This window comes from Aotus nancymaae, unplaced genomic scaffold (assembly GCF_030222135.1).
Source record: "Aotus nancymaae isolate 86718 unplaced genomic scaffold, 86718_ANA_hifiasm-v0.15.2.pri h1tg000002l, whole genome shotgun sequence".
Taxonomy (NCBI): domain Eukaryota; kingdom Metazoa; phylum Chordata; class Mammalia; order Primates; family Aotidae; genus Aotus; species Aotus nancymaae.
In genome coordinates, this window is record NW_026988413.1 from 34,428,450 (window position 1) to 34,450,170 (window position 21,721).

The 21,721-nt window shown below is 37.7% G+C and overlaps 1 protein-coding gene across 2 annotated transcripts in view; it reads left to right on the forward strand.

Annotated features, from left to right (window-relative positions):
- Positions 1 to 795: 795 nt before the first annotated feature.
- AASS (aminoadipate-semialdehyde synthase) overlaps positions 796 to 21,721 on the forward strand; it is a 65,772-nt gene continuing 44,846 nt past the window's right edge. The window contains exons 1-4 of one of the 2 annotated variants that reach the window (XM_064373956.1): positions 796 to 811; positions 10,227 to 10,451; positions 14,495 to 14,671; positions 17,249 to 17,333. In XM_064373956.1, coding sequence (XP_064230026.1) covers positions 10,242 to 10,451; positions 14,495 to 14,671; positions 17,249 to 17,333 — 472 coding nt within the window. In that variant the 5' untranslated portion in view covers positions 796 to 811; positions 10,227 to 10,241. Of the gene's footprint in view, positions 812 to 10,226; positions 10,452 to 14,494; positions 14,672 to 15,063; positions 15,395 to 17,248; positions 17,334 to 21,721 lie in introns of those variants that run through there. The other variant, XM_064373959.1, reaches the window with a different exon arrangement.

The following is a 21,721-nucleotide window of genomic DNA, read 5'->3' on the forward strand; positions in this document are numbered from 1 at the left end:
TACATCTATGGTAGGCATAAGAAGAGTAAGTGGTGGAGAAAGTTGTAAAAACGGGAGGGAAGATTAACCTCTGACCATTGGGTGATCACAGCTGGGCTTCAGACGATTCTTCAGTTCCTAGTGCTGGAGCTAGTGTCTGTAAACACGTTTTCCCCCTCCCTCCAGGCCTCCTACGTAGTTAGGACCTTTCAAGAACATTGGATATTGTCACAAGCACATAAACACCTCATATTTAATTTCTCAGATTCTCCGCTGGCTGGCTTCCGAAACAGCTGTAAGAACCGTCATCTGGGTTCATAGGCTTGTGACAAGGCGGGGAAATGCTTTGAAAACTGCCTATCCCTAAACAAACGTGAGGTACAAGTACCGGCGCTCGCAACTTTTATCCAGGAGATGTGTGCATCTGTTTAGCGCGTAGAGCCCAGACTATTTTCGTTGTTCTCCGTCCCCGCCCGCCTTCTGCCACGGACAGTTACAAACCTGGTCGATAATTATCCTGGGAGGACGCGACGTCCCAGCTGAGAACTCAGGTCAGAGATCCGAGAGGCAGAAGGATCTCGGGGAGGGGCAGGGGCCGGGCTTGACCTAGCAGCTGGCAGCGCCGCCGATTGGCGGAGGAGAAGGTTGTTCCCGCAGAGCGGCTGCTGATTGGCTGCGGGATGCAGAGGCGTGACGTCTTCAGAAGTTGAGCAAACACCTCCTACTTCCCGGGCTCCTATCCCAATTTCGGCTGGGAATTCGGAGCCTGCCCTGCAGCGCCTCGGAAGATCCGAGGCAGCGGGAGACCAGTCGGCGCCCCAGAGCGAACGAGGTGAGGAGGAGTCCCCGCGGAGGCTGAGCAGACGCGCGGGTGGGCTCAGCCTGTGAGTTGCGCTGGAGATCGCGACCCGGACTCAGGGCTCTCGCTGGGAAGGGCCCGCGAGCTCGGCTCTCGGGTCCCTGCGCCGCGAGGCTTCCCAGCAGGCTGGCGGGGCCGAGAGACGGAGGAGGCGGGGAGCTTTTGGGCCTCGCTGCAAGAAAGGGGAGGGAGAGCGGAAACGCCGAGCGTTTCCCTGAGAGGAAGGGAGGGAGAGCTGTCAGCTCAGCTCCAGCGTTTCCAAGTAGAAAGGCAAGGGATTGCAAATCGGATTGCTTTTCTTTCTTTTTTGGCGGGTAGTGGTGGTGCAAGGGCTGGGGAATAAAGAACTGGGGAAGCTGCGGAAAGACCGCCTTGTTCGTCTTTGGACCGCGTGCTTAGCGGGGATGGCTGGCTGCGGAGGCGGTGGATGGATTGAGATTTCAGGGCGGTTCTTTCCCTTCCCTCCCAGCGCCCGGGGTAGCCAAACTCTGACCACAAACTTCACTTCTTGTCCGTCTGGGCTGCCCACTGTCCGAGACACAGACCCGCCTAGCAAGCTGCTGTGCGCTGTCCATTTTGTAGCAAGGATCGCAGAGGGGTGGAAGTTTGGCGCCTTGCCTGTCTGGGTTTCCGGAGCTCCTGAGCCCTGAGGGGCCGTGCGGGCCATAGTGAGCACTCTCTTGAGTGGGGCTGGTTGTCTGTCCTGACCGCTTCAGAAGAAGAAATGCGCTTTCCAGACGCCGATTTCAGGGGATTGGGGCTTGGGTGGAGCGGGAGAGAGAAAGTGCGCACGAGAGAGAGAATGAATTAGTTCAGTAACTTGAACAAGGATTAACATTTTTTGGTGTTGTGGGTCATCAGTGGAGAAGGTGCAGCTGTGAGATGTAGTTATACACAGGACTGCATGGTCATTGACTGAAGCTGTGGCTTTCCAATACTTTATTTAAAAAAACCCAAAACACTGATGGCACTTTGGTGTTTCTGGGTTTGTGTATTTTGTCCCTTGCATTCCCCTCTTCTTTTTTACCCACGAAGATGAATGAATCTAGGGCTATATGACTTGACTGTGTAACCTGGTGGCCATTCTGCAAAATGAGTTAGGTGGACAAAAATTGAAGCCAATTTACCAGAGTCATTTTCCTACTTTCCAGATAATCATGTTTGTTATCAGTCTCACGTGCTATTGATGATGGCATGATCAGAACTTTGATTTATTTGTAATTGATTTTTTTTCTCACTAGTCCTTGAACAGACCTTGGTTCAGAATTTTGGAAATGATCTTTGGTGTGTAAAAAGCCCCCATTTAACAAAACGTTTCATGTTTTTCATATATTCTTTTATTAATTTTTTCATAGAAATAACATTACAAATGGTGGCAAATTTTCTAGGTAAGGCCACAAAAGAGTCTATGCAATTCATGAAATCATGGAAACAAACATTTGGAATGAGAAATAATCCAAAATATTATTACCACGTTCATCTGATTTAAGATGCCATCAATTGTAAGATGCATCCCTATTTCACAGATGCTAAAATGTGAAAAAAGTCTTAAATTTGATGAAATACAACATTAAAAAGGTAATTTATTTATCTTGAACATCCATGCCTAAAGTTTGAAGTTGAAGAAAGGGCTTATTGGGCTGTTTCTTTTCCTAGAATAATGTAAGGGTGGGGGGATTAATATGGAGCCATGGTGAAGGCCTTACTATGGTGTGACAGAGGAAAGAAATGTGTGTTTACTGTTAGTGGTGTGGTTGTGCTCACTTTTGAGGAGTAGGCAAGCTTGGGGGCTTTTTTTCCTTAATATTTATTGTTTATGACACACAAGCAATGCTCAGCACTTTATGCATATTAGCTCAATTAAATATCACAATGGCCCTAAGAGGTAGATGTTAATATGACTCATTTTGCAGATGATACACAGACAGGTTAAGTTACCAACCAAGGTCACAGAGTAAGTTTGTCTGCAGAGGAACCCAGGAGAGAAATCAGTATTCCTTTGACGTATCTATCTTCTGTTGCAAGCTCTTGGCTTCTGGTTCATGCTGTTAATACAGATAACTTAGGTGAATGTCCATTCTTTCTTGATTGTGTTTTTGGTATTTTGTTTCCCTGTTTGGTGTACATTAGCTAGAAATTCATAAGTCAGAGTGCCTATTTATGTGCTACATTTCTAGTGTTTTTGTAATTCAGTGTCCAGTCACTACTATGCTTAATAGAATCAGCATATTGGAGCCGAAAGGGACTTTAGTATTATATTTTAGTCTGGGTAAGGAAACTGAAGTCAAGAGGAGGAATCCTACATCTAGTTATGTGTCTCAGCTCTCATATCTGGGTTTTCCCACCATACTGTACTATATTTCATAACATTTGTTGATCTATGAAATCTTAGAAGGGAATCGAGCCTTTTTTTATTTTTCAGGGTTGGGGCAATGTGAGTCTCTTCTTATTCATGTGTCTATTTTTGTTTATTTTCTTGCTACATAGATCTCTATAATGTTTATTAAATTTGCCCATTCATTTATTTATTCTTTCTTAAAACACTTGCTGTTTTCCTATTTGCCAGTCATTGGGAAACAGAGATGAGTAAAATATGATTCATACACATTTACAGTTTAGCAAAGAGACAGATAAGTAAGCAGATAAGCATTTTGGACTAGACTCCAATTTAGAACTAACTTTGTATTCCATTTCAGTGAAGCTAAAATTATGAGCTAGAGACCAGGAGAAACATGTGTCATGTATTTGGATGCCTTTGAGTGGCTGAAAATTCTCAGACCAGATTAATTAATACTAATAGACCTCTTCCCCCAAAGTCTACCATTTTCTTCTTAGTCTGGTAATGTATTTTATAAAGGGTTTAACATGGAAGCATTAAAAGAAATGTACCCACGTACAGGAAGTGAAAGTATGGAGACCGGTGTTAATGCAAGCCCAAGCCTAGTTCTAGCAAGCCTTGAAATGGGAGGGATTTGGATTAGTTATAGGTCATCACCTGCTGCTCTGTTAATTCTGGAACTCTTTGAACCTCTCCAAAAATATTATGGTTTGGATACTAAGTATCTAGTGTAGGCTAAGACTCATAGCCATAGAACTGCCCATGCTTATTTACAGACACCAGGGCTTCTTGGGAAACCATGGGTTTTTAGGATATACTTTTATATATTCTTTAATTACTTGGAAGGGTGAATATAAATAATTAGTGTTGTTCATCCATGATCTTATTTTCCTCATCTAAAGACTCTATTACCCCATTCTTAGTCTCTCAATAATTTATCACAATATATGCCTGATTATTGCAAACAATTTGGCATTGAGAAATCTCCCCATGTGATTTGACAGTTTTGGTTCGAGTCACTAAATTATGTTGTAGTGAAATTATTTTAAAGATCTAAAATAGATGGATAAAGAGCACATTCTTAACTATGGGGATTAAAGTTGGAACATTTGGCCTGAATTTCTTCCATGATGAATGTGTAATCCTTTATACATATCCCAATAGGAGTGACAGAAATTAAGAGGAACAATGCTTAGTTCATTCTTATGCTCTTGTAATGCTTGTGCATTGTTTTGGGTAGGTAGGTGATCTGTAAGCTTAAAAAGTATTCTGATTAGATTGATCCTATGGAAAGGGTTGAAGAGACTTAGTACATTTTTGATATTTGATAGAAGAGTAAAAAGTTCTATGAAAATCTCAGCTCTCTTCATCTACCCACTTCTCTTATAAAAATTGCAAAAATTAAATACACTTTTTTTTTTTGTTTGTTTTTTGAGACAGTCTCACTTTGTTTGTTTGTTTTTTGAGACTGTCTCACTTTGCCCAGGCTGGAGTATAGTGGCATGATCTTCACTTACTGCAAACTTTGCCTCCTGGGTTCAAGTGATTTTTGTGCGTCAGCCTCCTGAGTAGCTGGGACTACCAGCATGCGCCACCACTCCAGGCTAATTTTTGTATTTTTAGTAGAGATAGGGTTTTGCCATGTTGCTCAGGCTGGTCGCTAATTCCTGACCTCAGGTGATCTGCCTGCCTTGGCCTCCCAAAGTGCTGGCATTACAGGTGTGAGCCACCATGCCCAGCCAAATACATCATTTTATGGCATAAATACTGACTGAAAAGTAGCAGAGAAAAAAATTTTAATCAAGTTATGTTTAAAAAGTTATACCAACAAGAACAGACTGTCTTATTATGACATCCATTATGATAAGTCATAATAAAAATATATAATAGAGGCTTGGAAAATGCCTTCTATAAAACAGAAAAAAATGCCCTATTTCTATGGGCCTCACTATTCTCATTTGTAATACTGGGTTTTAGATTATATTCTATCAGGCCCCTTTTGACTCTAATATTTGGTTATAATCAGTACTTAATAATTCACCATCAGATATTGATCAGCACCATTTAATTAGATAAAACGAATTCTGAACATGGGCAGGGACTGGATTACTGCTTCTTTATCGCTTTACCAAGTGTATCATGCTGTGCATATCTTAAGTAGCCCCCAAATATATTTTTAATTAAAGGAAGAGAATCAAAAGCACTTGTCCCATAATCAGTGTACAAAAGATTTTATTTTGATAACTCTATAAAGAGACTTTCTGGATTTCATTATAATTTAAATATTAGAAAATATTCATGCTATAAGCAAATGACTAGCTGCTTTTATTTTAATATATGTAATTGTACAAAAGACCAGTCTGCTTACACTCTGAAAGGACCTTTCTAACCACACATGAGATTATCTGCCACTAGAGTGGCTTTTCTTAAATATAATCTTTATAAGTACATTTTAAAGAATCTGCTTTGCTTTGGTTTCTCCATGTGATTTAGAATGATGGTGTACTCAGTGACCATAGGGCAGCTCATAGTCATTGAAAAAAAATGGTGGGGTATGTATGGAGTGCCAAGCTTTGAGCTCTGTCTCTGTGTCTTTCTCTCTCCCTCTGTGTGTGTGTGTGTGTGTGTGTCATTTTCCTTCCCTTTCTCTGGAAAATAATACAAAATACAAAGAACATTCAAGCATGCTCTTTCCTCTGATTCTCATGTTTTTGTTGCAAAATTAGGTAATGAGTAAATTAAAAGATTAAGTCTTGCTTCCTTGAGAAATGGAAAGATAAAATAGCATCATAGAGTATGTTCTTCTGTTGCTACTGATCAATCTTCACTATCATCTTCCTGTCTCAGTACACAGCAGTTCCTTCTTATCCAAGTTTTCACTTTCCATGGTTTCAGTTACCCACTGTCAATCTGGTCTGAAAATAAGTGAATAAAGTACACTAAGATATTTTGAGAGAGAGAGAGAGAGAGACCACATTTACATAACTTTTATTACAGTATATTGTAATTGTTCTATTTTATTATTGTTGCTAATCTCTTACAGTGCCTAATTTATAAATTAAATTTTATCATAGGTATGTATGTATAGGAAAAAACACAGTATATATAGGGTTTGGGACTATCAGAGACTACTGGGGGTCTTGGAATGTATTATCCACAGATAAGCAGGGGCCACTGTATCTCTCTGCAATTCACTATAATGCTCCCGTGACTTTTAGAGACATTTCAAATTCCTGATCAATCTTAGGTAAATAAAAGTGTACACCTTAGTGGTGTTCTGTTTTACAAAAACAGAGAAGAAATATTTTAAATTTCATTTTAATATTTGAAATGTTAACCTGCATGTATCAAAGGGAAGACTGTTGCAATTTGTCAGAGAAAGGGTTTTGTACCCCACCCTTGCCAGTGTGACACTTCTCTTTCTCTATTTTCCTTCCCTTTGTTCTCTCTAGCTTTTTATTTTTCCCCCGTTTCTGCCTCCTGCTTTTCTACATCCCCCTTGTTTGTGTCACAAGCTGCTATCAGCACCTAACACTGTCAGGTAACCTCACTAGAGCTGGTGGCGAATAAACCATGATCTTCCTTCCTTGGTTCGTTGAAGGCATTCCAGAAATATACATTGAATTTACTTCCTGATATTCTTGAAAAATACCACAAAATCCAGGACAAAAAAGCCAAAGCAACCCCTGTTGGCATTTCCGTGAAATACTAGACACCTGAAGTGCAATTTAGAAATTCTATTTCCTATTTCTTGAATTCCTTAGAAGCAGATGAACTGTAGATCTTGAAAGTTCTATGCTGAGACCAAGTTTTAAGGTTCAAGCATTATCTAGCAGTTATACTATAATCACACTTTTTTTTTCTAAGCACACAGAAATCCAGAATTTACCTTAGCAGGTACTCAGAAATGATTTTCAGTATAAAGCAGAAAGAGCAGCAAGAGAGGCATCACATGCTGAGGGGAGAACGGATAATTCACTGTAACTATTGAAGTAAAAGCCATATGGATCTGATTTCTTTCTGAAACAGGAGTTGGTTGGAGTAACAGCATGGGTTGAATCTATATGATGTAAATCTGTAGGCTTTGGCAAAGAAGAGAAAATTCCAGATGTTAAACGTTAAACTAGGAATCCTGCTTCTGCTTAAAAGCAACAGATGCTATCTGACTCCAGTTCAGTTTCTTCATCCGTCAAAAGGGGATATGTATCTGCTTAATAAGATTTTTAGAAGGAGGAAACAAAATGATGTCTGTAAAGTGATCAGCATAGAGCTTGGCATGTAATACTTCATCAATGATAACTACTGTTACATTTGTTTAAATAATGAAAGTTACAGAAATTATTATTTAAGCCTTCCATGCAAAAAGTGAAAGTGAAAGTAGCTTCTCAAATGAGCTGAAGCTCAGTCCCAGCCACTTCTGTCTTTCCCCCCAGTCCTCTAAGGTAGTTGGCCTTTCCAAGTATATATGTGTATGTTACAAGTGTCTGTGTCTGTGTCTCTGTCTGTATCTGTGTCTCATGCTTTCCCGCCCTATCCCAGACAAAGGAGGTGGTGGGAGAAGGAGCAAGGATTGTCACTGAGTGAGGGATGAATGAGGTTAAAAATCAAGCTTGGGCTGAGGGAGGGATTACATTCTCTGCACATGTTCCTCCTGTTGGAGTCAAGAATTTTGATTCATAATAAAAGATACAGGGTTATGTAGTCACCTGTGAATTTATGAAACACAGCGCCTGCTGGGAAGATGGTACGATTTCTGGACATGTGTGTGTGTTTAAAGGAATCACTATCTTTGGAATCGGTTTTATTAGGAACTAAAGAATTCAAGTTCTATGGGACATTGCGCTTTTTCTTTTGGCTTCAAGAAAACTGAATGTTACGGGGTTTGGGTTTGAGTTTAGTGTGATCTCTTTCAAAAGCAAATGAATAAACAAAAAAATTAGATGCAGTATATAACAGTCTTTTACTGAAATGTTGGTAATCTGTTTTACATGCATATTTTGCCCCGAATAAAAGCCTGAACTCCTAATAATCAGCAGTTTCTCTTGCTGTGTGCAGCTTTCTTTCTTTTTGGACCTCTTCTTAAAGCCTTCTTAGCTGGACTCCTCACTATTTGGTCTGTTCTCTGATTCTGTTGTAAAGTGTCCTATAAATTTACCATCTGGGCAGCAAGTAGTTGTTTGCCCCGAGGAAATGTACTTGTATGTTTAATTGTTTGCTCAAGCCTTCCACATTCATCAAGTCGGTCCTCTTCCAAGATTGCAGTCTGATGTAAAAGAAATTTGTTTCATGAAAGTTTTTCTATATATGTTAGCAGTGATGGGTAGGAAATTTCTAGAAGGTACAAAAATCATTCAGTCCTTATATTTTGCTGCCAACTTTAGATGGAAAACTAAGTTTTAGCATTCAAATGATCCTGCAAATCATCATCTGAAATGACATTTGGCTACAAAATGTGGGTAACCATTTGAAGATGGATAGAATACTGTTAAGCCTGGATATTTATGCTATAAAAATTTATCTCAGATTTATTCTGCATAGGAATAAATGAACCTATATATAAGACTTCAGGAGCATCTGGCTGAAAATAAAATGTTTGCTAGTGTCACTTTAATTTCTAGAATTTGGTTAAAAGTATTATTTCCACCGTATTCTATGATTCCTCCAGCTAAGGGATAAAAGAACTACTTTCAGTAGATGATATCATTCTCTCCTTCATGTGCAGCCCTGGTTCTGTGACTAGGGGGACAAGACAGTTCTTATACCCAGAGAATGCTGCTTTGAGTAGGATTTATTCAGGAGGATGTACCTTGCCTGCCACTTTGAGAGAAGCCCATTACATTCATCATAGAAACCCTTTTGTAGCTATTTCTTGATTGACTAATTAGTATAATTATGCAGTCTTCTCACTCAAATAGCAGTTGGAAAACTGGTTGAGGCAGGCTGAGTTTTAATACAACAGGAGGAGGTCATGGTATGGAGAGGAAACCCAGGAAGAGGAACTGGCATGTTTAGAGCAACAAAGGGGAACAGTGAAGGTGAGGCTGGACTCTATGGTGGAAGCAGAGTGATTTAACACTGCTTCTTAAGATTCTAACACCTCTGGTGAAAAGAATAGCTTTGTTTGGTCGACTGGTTTTCTTAAATTTCGAATTTGTTGAGGACCAACAGTTTTGTAAAATCCAGTAACAATAAATTACTAGAAAAAATGATCTTGTGGCCTGACATGGTGGATCACCCCTGTAATCCCAGTAATTTGTCATAGAATTGAAAAAGAAATTAGCCAGGTGGGTGACGTACACCTGTAGTTCTAGCAACTCAGGAGGCTGAGGGTGGAGGATCACTTGAGCCCAGGGTGTAGTGAGCAATGATCTCACCACTGCATTTTAGCATTGACAGAGTGAGACTTCATATCTAAACATAAGTGCATAAATAAAAATGATCACAAGATATTAAGGCTTCTAAATGCTTACTTTCTATTTATGTACACATCTTGTTGTGAACCAGTTTAAAAAAAAAACAGTTTACTGACTGACACTAGGTTGTGGGACACATTGAGAAGCACTTGTTTTGGGAATGATCAGAGATGAACTGGAAAGAGGTTGGCACTAAATTGTGAAGAACCTTGTATACCATTATAAGAATTTCAAACCTGATGCCATCAAAGTTTGAACCAATCTGAAAGTCCTGCTCTTTTTTATCTTCCTGGATTTGGATTGTAGATTAATTTGTCTAAAAGTTTTGTGCTGAATAGATGTTTGATAAAATATGTATTTAAAAAGCTCTTTTAGCTTAGCAGTTATTGGTTAGTGTCACATATGTTGCTCTATACTTTTCAAAATTTTATAGTTAAATAATCTTCTTTTTGAAACTTGGCTTTATTTGGGTAAAGGAACACTTGATATCCCAGTTTTCCCTTCCCTTTTCTCTACCTTGAGTCTGTTTTCGTAAGAGCCGGTTGTATTTTACCGCAGATTTCTCAGGAGACCAGAACTGATCTGCCAGCCCTGCTGCCTTTTGTTGCTCTTCTCTTTCTTTACATTGTCTTTACAGTCACCAGGTGTCAAGATGCTGCGAGTACGTAAGACTGCACTGGGCAGGCTAGGGGTCAGCCTCTTCAGGCGTCTTCATTACAAAGCTGTGTTGGCCGTCCGGAGGGAGGATGTAAACGCCTGGGAGAGAAGGGCTCCTCTAGCTCCCAAGCACATCAAAGGCATCACCAATCTGGGATACAAGGTCTTGATACAGCCTTCGAATCGGCGGGCAATTCATGATAAGGTAAGTATTTCCGATGTTTAACGTATGTGAGAATAAAATGAACATGCATATGAAAATTAAGGAGCATCTGAGTGAAAATAAAATGTTTGCTAGTGTCATTTGATTTCTTTACTTTGGTTACAAGTATTATTTTCACCCTATTCCATGCTTACTCCAGCTGAGGAGTAAAAGAACTTACTTTCAGGAGATGATATCTTTCAGTCATTCTCTCCTTCACGTGCAGCCTTGGTTCTGGTACTAGGGGGACAAGACTCCATTCTTGCACCCAGAGAATGCTGCTTTGAGAATATACCTTGCCTGCCACTCGGAGAGAAGCCCGTTATGTTCATCATTCCACTTGTGCTTCAAAATAATATTATGGGATAGGTTTGACACCCATTCCCATTTTAGTAATGTATATATATACATATACATATGTATATATACATATACTTTTCCTTTCCTGAACCATTGTAAAGTAGGTCACAGACTTCATAACTCATTTCTACTAAATGCTTCAGCATGCATCTCCTCAGAATAAACCAGTTTTCTACATAGACACCATATTCTTTTCATACTTAAGAAATTAATAATTCACAATATCATCTCATATAGTCTATGTTCAAGTTTTGTTTCAGTGATATTGACATTGACATGGGCTCTTTTTGTTTTTTTGTTTTTGAGACGGAGTCTTGCTCAGTCACCAGGCTGGAGTTCAGGGACTACAGGCGTGTGCCATCACGCCTAGCTAATTTTTGTAGTTTTAGTAGAGACGGGGTTGGCCAGGATGGTCTCTATCTCCTGACCTTGTGCTCCGCCCACCTCGGCCTCCCAAAATGCTGGGATTACAGGAGTGAGCCACCGTGCCCGGCTGACATAGACTCTTTTTAAAAGAGCCCAAGACTTATAGTGTCATGACAAACATTTTTGGCATGAATATAACATAAGTGATACATGTTCTTCCCATTGCATCACATCAAAGGCACAAAACATCAGGTTGTCCCATGGTTGGCAATGTGTGATCACTTGGTTGAGGTGGTTACAGTGAGAGCTCTTCATTGTTAAAGTTTATTTCACCCTTTGCAATTACTGAGTCATCTGTGAGATGGTATTTTAATATCTGTAATGTTCCTATTCCTAAATAACTTTACAACTACTCATAATAGCCTCCATTGAACCTTTCCTGAGTTAGTTCTTAATGGAGACTTGTGAAGTGATGCTTTTCTAATTTTATCACTCCCCTAAGTTTGTTTGCTGTCATTCTTCTTCAGAAAGAGGTTTTCTTTTATTTCTCTTCCACTCCTCTACTTTTTTGAGTTGTGAACTCTTTTATTACAGTATATTGAACTGTTTACCAAACTGTGAATTCTGTAATTCAGTGTTTAAATATGCTTCTTTAAAAAACCTTCTTACCTTTGCATTTAAAGGCTTATTGTGATGAGTTTACATAGACATCTTCATGTTGACAAGATGAATCTTAGTATGTTCCTTAAAAGATGAGTTGTGAAGTGTTTTATTACAGTGAACTGAATTGTTTATCAGTGTGACGTGGCATTTGCTTCTGTAATTTTTGCTGTTTTGAGTATATTTTGGAATTATGAACCTTTTGCATTCAATCCATTTACCATTATTCTTTTTAATGTCTGAATTATCCCAAAATTCAGGAGAAGTCCTTTCAAGGGGCCTTCTCTGTCCTTTGGATATGAATCCATTTACCTTTGAGTTTTCCTATTTCTTAGAATAACAAATTGTCCTAGTCTCACCTTGTACCTTTCCTGCCCCACATCAGGAAATTAATAATTTCACCAAGAAGCCTTGATCTCTTTTAGTATATAGAAAACAAGATCTGGTATGTGGTGTTAAGCATGTTTATTGTTATTGAGATACCATTGCTCTTAGGCTCTTTTAGTGTACAGAGCTTAGAAATAAACACAAGCAGATGCCCACACAAATACATATATTAGTCAATCTTAAGTTAATGCTGATACTGAAAGATCTCCAGAGGAAAAAATAATGTCCAGGAAAATTAAAATTTAGCATTGCAGAATTTTCTATCTTTAAAATTTTATGTTTGCATCTGTTTTCTCCAACAGTAAAATTCTTAATTCTTTAATATTAATGTATATTGTTTGCTTTATCCTGTAATATATATAAAATAGTGTCAGGATCACAATACTATTATTACAACTAACAGTAAGCCTACTGAATGAAGTTTACTATTTCTTTGATTTTTGTTTTGTTTTGTTTTTTTTGCCTTTAGAATATATCTGACAATGAACATTCAGAGTGTTGTATTAAATAACTTATTTGAATGTTTTTTTGGTGTGGTTCCATCATCAATCTAATATCCATCTAGATTTATATATTATTGTGTCTATTCAATTTTAATGTTTGTTTTCCCATTTTTTGATTTAATTTTATTTTTCAAAGTAGAACATTTACAAATTCCAGAAATGAAGTCACATTTTCATTTTAAACCCCTACATCCAATTTTCACCCACCCCAAAGGTTACTTTTGTTTCTGATCTATCATTCCTATTTCCTTTTTTTGCAAAAATTAACACTTGTGTGTGTATTTATGTATTTATTTCCCTTTTGTTCTTATACAGAAGGCTGTCTACTATATATGTTCTTTTGTACCTTTCTTTCTTTAGTTACAACGTATCTTGAACATTGCTCTATACAAGTTCTTAGAGATATTTCATTTCATTTAAAGGCTGTGTGGTTAAGTACTCCATTGTACAGATCTTTGTTTATTTGCCAATCTACTACAAATGAGAAAATGGACTGTTTTTTACGAAACCAGGGAGAAATTGTATGTTCATTCTTTATCTCTCTTATTCATCTCTACTTTCCTTTGAAGTAGATTCCTAACTAAATCTATCTGTGGTTGAACTGCTATCGTGGATGCTCTTTTAATTCTGCTTGGGTTATACTTCTTTATTTAAAAATCAGATATGTCTGTGAATTGCTTTCATGTACTAGTTATGCAGTCACAATTAAATGTGTAAGCCTCAGGTTTCCCATTGATTGAATGAGGATTATAATTGTACTTACCTCATGAAAGTTGTATGAAATTTAAATGAGATAATTCATGCAAAGAGCTTAGCAAAGTACACAGTAATTTATTAATACATATCAATGATTATTGTTACTTATTATCCAATAAAGCTCATATTAGCCATGATGATATTCAACCTACATTTCCAAATCAATTTACTCATATGCTGTAAATGTCTCTTTACTCCTCTTGTTTCATATTTTTATATGCCTTCAGTGCCTCTTACTGATATTACCATCTTGTGTTTCCCATTTTCGTTTCTCTAAATTTTAGGTAGTCATTCAGATTAATTTAAATTTTCATATTTCTCTGGTTATCTTACCATTCAGGTTAGTTTAACTTTCTTATTTCTTTGATCATACCACCTAGGAATTATCTCAATATCAGTTAAAGTAGCATATCACTTAGATGCTGATGATCATAATGGTTTGAATTTGTCATTTACTCCACTCCAGACTATTTTTTACTATATTTTGTGAACTCCTTTATAGGAGGGATCTTGAAAATATTTCCTTGTTTCTTAGCATCTCATCTCTAGCACAGATTAGTGTACAGTTAGGACAGTAAAATACGAACTGGGCCAAAACAATGAAAATGAAAAATAAATGTTATAATTATGTCTTATCTTTTAAAAATACAACTGAGTAATAAATCACAAATTGGCATTTACTATTTCAGTGTATTGTTGGTACAAAATATACATTTCACAAGTATGCTTAAGTCACATGTGCTAGTGGATATGACCAAATTATAAACTCTTCTTAAACATATGTGTATCCTGAGTTTTCTAATTGTTTTATGCTGTAAGTGTTGAACATAATACATTTATCTTTAACCAACAAGTACAAATGTTACAAGTAGTTGTTCTGTTATTTGTTCTAATTCATACAGATTTTATTTCTTCAAAAGATTTGTTGTGCCTTCATTTGCTACACATTTTATTCAAGAAAACATGGATATTATGAATCAGAATATTAATCTTTCATCATAATTAAAATTTCAGGAATATGTCAAAGCTGGTGGCATTCTTCAGGAGGATATTTCTGAAGCTTGTCTAATTTTGGGAGTTAAAAGACCTCCAGAGGAAAAATTAATGTCCAGGAAGACTTATGCATTTTTCTCCCACACAATAAAAGCTCAGGAGGCCAATATGGGCTTGTTGGATGAGATTCTAAAAAAGGTAACTAGTGATTAATATTTATAAATATTAATGTAGAAAAATAGTATTTTTTACTTTTAATGTGTGGAGATTTAGTTTTCTTTCCTTCTTTAGTTTAAGAGGAACTAAACACTGCATTCCTTTTATATTCTGAAATGGAAAGAATGATAAAAGCTTTTTCCCTAAACAGTTTATCAGTTTATAAGGCCAATTGGCCATATATTACCAAATAGAATTTTAGAGCTGAAAATAAACTCAGGGATCATGTAATCTACTACCTTATTTTTCAGATGGGACCCAGAGAGGTAAAATGACTTGACTGGGTTGCACACTCTGTATGCCAGAAGTGGACTACAGACAATTTCTACATTTATTCACATTCATAAGGAAAAATGCATTTTTGAGTGTAAATATTATGAAGAAAACTAGTAGCTGTTTAAAACACAGGTTATTCATTTAACAAATATTTACTCGGTGCTGATGATGTGCCTGATACTGTTTGCTCTAATGAAAGAGCAAAAGAGTGATGTATCCTTATCTTCACAGAGCTTACATCGTAGTGGGAGGAGACAGATAATAAATAAATAAGACCAATATGCCACTTGGCAATAGTGTGATGAGCATAAATATAATATTGAAGGAGAAAAGAAGTCCTGGGCACTGGAAAGTGAATATGCTGTTTTAAATAGGATGGTCAGAGGGGGCCCCATTGTGAAAGTGGCATTGAGCAACAACCTGAAGGAGGTGAGGAACGGAGCCGTACACATCTGAGATGGGTATTTTAAGCAGACAGAATAGTAACGCAAAGGCCTGAGGGTCTTTTAGAGTATGAGGTTAGAGCAGACCATGTTCAAAAATGCTTATTCTGTCTCATTCAGTAATGGTTGGAGGTGGGAGGAGGAGAGCAAAATTACTAAGAAGGCTGCTAACCTAGGCTGGTCTAGACTGCAGCTCACAAGTGATGGTGGCCCGCACCTGGAAGTGGTAGTAGTAGAAGTTGTGGTATGTGGTAAATCTTGGATGTGTTTTAGAGGTGGATCCTGAAGGATTTACTGATGACATAAAGATGGAATATGAGAAAAGGAGAGGAGTCAGGAATGACTCCAGGTTTTGGCCTGAGCTACTGAAAGCAATTGCCATGGAATGAGGTGATGCTACTAAAAGAGAAAAAGGCTTGGGTGGGCAAATCGAGAGTTTGGTTTAGGGTCTGCCGAGTTTAATATTCTATTAGACATGTAAAGGTTAAAGCCAGGTGGGCTGTTGGATATGAGTCTGAAGCTCAGGGGGGCAGCTTCTCCTGACGTACATTTTGTAGTTGTCAGAGACTAGATGGTATCTAGAGCCATGAGACTGGATGAGCACAGGAAGGGAATACAGATAAAGAAGTCTAAGGTCCACATCCTCAAGATGTTTGAGCTAGAATCTGAGATTAGGGCAGAGGATTGGAGAGTTCATAAACAGTAAAAGCAATGGGAAAACACATATTATAGAGGAGTATAAAATACTTTCCAATTAATTCTAAAGACAGTAGACGTGGGTGACAGTTAATTTGTAGTGTTTCTAAAGAACAAGTTCAAAAGTAACTAATGGAAATAATACTATATGAAGAATGTTCCACCTTAAGCAAATAAGGTCTTTATAAAGTACTTTAGGAACATTTTTTGTTCTTTTAACTTGTTCATTATAAGAAAATTAGCAAAAACCGACCTGGCAGGGCTGCTTTTGGGCAGCATTTTGTAATCAATGACTTGGAGTTGGATGAAGAATAAACATTCTTAAATTCATGAACATGATAAAAATTATATGATCTTTGAGGAAATAAAATTACTGTTTAAAATACTATATAATTACAATGCATTATGATGTTTTAAGCCTGAATTACTAAGACTTTCCTGAGAGGGGAAAGGTTTTCAAGGAAAGAGGAAGAATGTGTTTTTAGTGAAGGCAAGGAAGAGAAATGCAGACATCATTACGGCTTTTAAGAGGAAGGTTGCCTGTAAAAGGAAGCAGAGGGGAAAAAAAAGAGAGGAGGAGGAGAGAAAAATATTTGTGCTTGGACTCGAGAGAGAGTGTTATTATTTTCCAGGTAATAGAGACCTGAGTATATTTAGAATGGTTGAGAAACAATGTAAAGAGGGAGGATGTGAAAAAGAGGTAACAGTTCAAGAAGAGTGGTCTTGGAGGACATGAGAGAAGCTAGGATCTAGCTCAGAGATTCATCTCAAAAGGGATCTGTTTTCTTTGACCAGAAGGAAGGATGTAAGGATGAGTGGGGCTATAGATATGTTAGTAGATGGTGCTGGATGGATGGGGGCAAGAAGAAAAGGGGAATTCTACCTTTATTATTTGATTGCCTATCATCAACAGGGTATAGCACCTGCTATGATCATTTCTTCATTTCCAGTTACAAACCTACCATTGGTTTGCTACCTGGTGTTTTCTAAATATTTCGTGCTATACCTCATGGTAACTTCTGGTAGCAAGTTAAGATATATTTCAGAGGAAAAAATGTGAAATACTTACTTGCTCATATTTATCTTTACTTGTTACAATTAAGCTTAATGGGTCCAGTTGGAACTTTTTTTATCTCCTTTTCAGGAAATTCGACTTATTGATTATGAGAAAATGGTGGATCATAGAGGAGTACGGGTAGTGGCATTTGGACAGTGGGCTGGTGTGGCAGGTAAGTACGCCAGAGCTTACATCACACACTTTCTGAATTGGCTTGGGGACTAACTGTGAGTTTTCTCTTTTCTGTGGCAAGGATATAGGAGTGTTTATTTCCATGGAAAATAAAATAAAAATGAAGGTATGCTGAAGGATGATGCATACAAGTGGAATAATGTATGAAGATAAAGGGTTAAAAATATTTAATTGCAAAAATTCAAAAGAAAAAGCAGGGAGAAGGATAACAACTCCAAACAGGAGTTGTTATCCTGTTTGATTTTTAGGTAGTTCCTTTTGAAAGGCTAGAAGGAGATGTCAGTTTGGTAATGAGACATTGGGAAGTAGAAGATAGGGAAAAAGAGAAAGGGAAGAAAGGTCCAGGGACAGGAATTTTGTCCAGTTAACATTTTGAACCTTGTTTAGCCAAGAAACACCACAATATGTTATAGCTCTGTTTCAGATCAGACTACTTGCAGGTCTAATAAGGGAGGTGATGACTTTGGCATTGTTTGACCTTGTTATTTAAAAGTAGAAAATTCCTTATTATGGTTTATGTCATTTTGCTTATTATTAATGTTATACTCAAATCCACCTGCTTCTTAAATAATAAATCTAAGCAAAAATTTAAAGCTCATAAAATGCTTTCACTTAAAACCAATTAAGGCAGGGTATAGTAGCTCATGCCTGTAATCCCAGCACTTTGGGAGGCTGAGGCAGGTGGATCATTTGAGGTCAGGAGTTTGAGACCAGCCTAGCCAATATGGTGAAACCCCATCTCTATTAAAACTACAAAAATTAGATGGTGGTGATGCACATCTGTAATCTCAGCTACTCAGGAGATTGAGGCACAAGAATTGCTTGAACCCAGGAGGCAGAGTTTGCAGTGAGCCAAGATCAGGCCACTGCACTCCAGTTTGGATGACAGAGCAAAACTCTGTCTAAAAAAAAATACCTTTTCTCACCCAACACACAAATCAACTCTATTAGACTAACAGAAAATTAAATTCATAGTATAAAAGCAGTAGTAGAGAGATCTCTGATAACTATGATTCCTAGGGCCTTTCAGGACTCATCCAGATGAGTGTTTTATTTACCTAGATAGAATTAATACATCAGAATTAATCCGATTTATTTAGAAGTCACCATATTCAGAAATAGGACCACATCCATCAATTGGATGTGGTTCATGTTCTTAGAGAAATATTCAGACAAGTAAACACGAATACAATGCTACTGCTAATTGCTATAAGAAATGTATTTGAGGCCAGGCATGGTGGTTCACGCCTGTAATCCCAGCACTTTGGGAGGTCGATGCGGGTGGATCACCTGAAGTCCAGAGTTCAAGACCAGACTGGCCAACATGGTGAAATCCAATCTCTATTAAAAATACAAAAATTAGCCAGGTATGGTGGCAGGTGCCTGTAATCCCAGGTGCTCGGGAGGCTGAGGCAGGAGAATTGCTTGAACTTAGGAGGCAGAGGTTGCAGTAAGCCGAGATCATGCCATTGCACTCCAGCCTGGGAGACAGAGCAAGACTCCATTTCAAAATGAAGAAGAGGAAGAAGAAGAAGAGGAAGAACAAGGAGAAGAAGGAGAAGAAGGAGAAGAAGAGGAAGAAAGAAGAAGAGGAAGAGGAAGAAGAAAAAGAAAAAAGAAAGTTATTTGAACTTAGCTGTTGCAAAAGCTTTCTTTTAAAAAGTGCCTTTGAAGCTGATATCGGAAGAATGATTAAAAACTATTCAAGGAAGTAGGAGAAGACAGTACAAGTGTGCAAAGCTCAAAGTGAAGAGGGGAAAAAGAATAGTTTTAAGGAATAGAAATAAGTTCATAATTAAAGTGTATATGGATAGAAGGATATGTGGTTCTTAGAAATATTTAGAAGGTGAAATTCACAGGATGTGGTGACCGATTGGATGCAGGGGTGAGGGGGTGAGAGAGACACTTTAAAGATGAAATCCAGGTTACCAACTTATGCAGTGATTCAGTTCTTTCAGTACCCACAGAAATGGAAGAAGAATTTGGAGGAAGAGAGTAAATGAGTTCTGTATAGGACAATACGTTAGTAGATTACAAACTAAGTTGCTGTAATGGAGACCCCATGGAATAGAACTTACGTAAGCTAGAAGTCCAGGGATGAGTAGTCTAGGGATGGTGGGATGAGGGGAAGGCTCTGCTATTGTCAACACTTGGCTTTCATTTCTAAGGTGACCCTTCAGGTTGCTATTTTCCAGTCAGTGGAAAGGGGAGAAACGAAGTGGAGGCAAGCAGCTTCCTTTCTAAGGATGTGACACAGAATTTGAACATATTATTTCTGCTCATACCTATTGGTTTAAATTGATTGAGAAATGTAATCTATAACTGGGCAACTATGTCTGCTTCTAAAACCATGTGCTCTCCATCCATGAAGGATTAACTGAGTTCAGACTTACTATCCTGTCATTATCCAACTAGAAAAATTGGATGAGATGTAGAAAGCAATGTTATCAGACGTTGAACAACAGGCAGTACAGACTTGTGATCCCTGATAGATGGAAAATAGATGAGGTGAGCTCTATGTTCACTCTGGCTTTCTGTCTGGAGAAATTTCCAGAGGGTGTGAATATGAGAAAGTAACACAAAGCCTGGTGGACTCACTGAGCTGAGGAGATAGGAGTTGGGGAGCCTGAGGTGGCTGGAATTGACAGCACATAGTACCAAAGAGGGGGAAGCTATGCAGAAGTAGGCGTTCTAGAAATATACTTAGGGATCTTGCTGAGTGGAGAATGAAAATTCATGAGACTGGCTGAGGAACAATTTGAGAAAAAGAACAATGCCAGGGAACTCTATGGCAAACTGTTCCCAGAGTTTGTACCATCAGCCAGAGTGGAGAGACTTCACTGAATATATAAGGTTTTCAGGGAAGCCCTGATGTGTGTGGTTAAACCAGCTCTTAATAAAGCCTGTTCTAAATTCACTCCTATAAAAGCTTAAAAATGAGCCTAATGTCTAATTTGAGAGAGATATAATTAGCAGACAAATAGATTAAAATAGCTATAATAAATGTTCAGTATATTCACGTTTTAAATGAAAACATAAACAAAATGAGGAGAGAAATAGAAGAAATCGGTCTATCAATCAATAGACACTACAGAGGAAATCTATACATAAGCAGAGGAGTAGAGAAGATATATAGATTTTCTTCTGTGGTGTCTATTGATTTATAGATATGATAGATTGATTTCTTCTACTCATTTTGTTTGTGTTTTCATTTAAACATTGAGCATATTTAGCAGCATCTCTGTCATTTCTTGTTTCTGGGTTTGTTTCTGTTGCTGAATAACTCCAAGTTAATGTTCCATTGCAAGACTCAATTTTTTGCTGAATGCCAGACATAGTTCATTTTACATTGTTGATTATTAGATTTTGATATTTTCCTTTCAGGACCATTGGGCTTTGTTCTAACAGGCAATTGTTTGTGGATTGCATTGATTCTCTTAAGGCTTGTTTTCCTTTCACCTCCCTCTTTTCCTTCTGGGACTCCAAATACACACATATTAGACCATTTGATCACCACCTGTCACTTAAATTCTGTTTTTTTCTCAGTCTTTTTTTCTTTTTATGCTTCATTTTGTTTAGTTTCTACTGCAGTGAGGAAGGAAGAAAATATTTAAAGAAATAGTGACCAAAATGTTCCCATATTTTGATAAAAATTATAAATACACAGATAAGTAAAGTTCAACAAACCCCGTCAAAAACAGAAATAAAAATATCACAAAGAAAATGACACTAGAACCATCATAATTGTCTTGCTAAAAAACAATAAGGGAATTAAAAATAATGGGAAAAAGGAACAATATACATAGAATAACTAAGATAAACATCAAACTTCTAATCAGAAACAGTTTAAGCTAGCAGAAAATGGAGCAACATCTTTAAAGTGCTGATAGAAAACAAACCAACCTATAATTTTATGTACAGTGCAATATCTTTCCAAAGACAATATCTTTTCAATACTTTTCTGGACATCTTTCTAGTAAGTGAAGATTAAATATAGATTTTCTGGTCAAATGAAAGCTAATACAATTCACTGCCATAGAAATATTTTAAAAATTTCTCAAACAGAAGGAAAATGAAATCAGTTGAAAATATGGATTGAATTAAAGAAACAAAAAACACTACCAATGGTAGAATGTGAACAAATATAAAAATCATCATATCTTATTTTAAAACTTTTCTTTATGGCTGGGCACAGTGGCTCATGCCTGTAATCTCAGCACATTGGGAGGCCAGCGCAGGTGAATTGCTTGAGCTCAGGAGTTTGAGACCAGCCTGGGAAAAATGGTGAAGTCCCATCTCTACCAAAAAATGCAACATTAGCTGGGCTTGGTAGTGCATGCCTGGTATCCCAGCTGCTTGGGAGGCTGA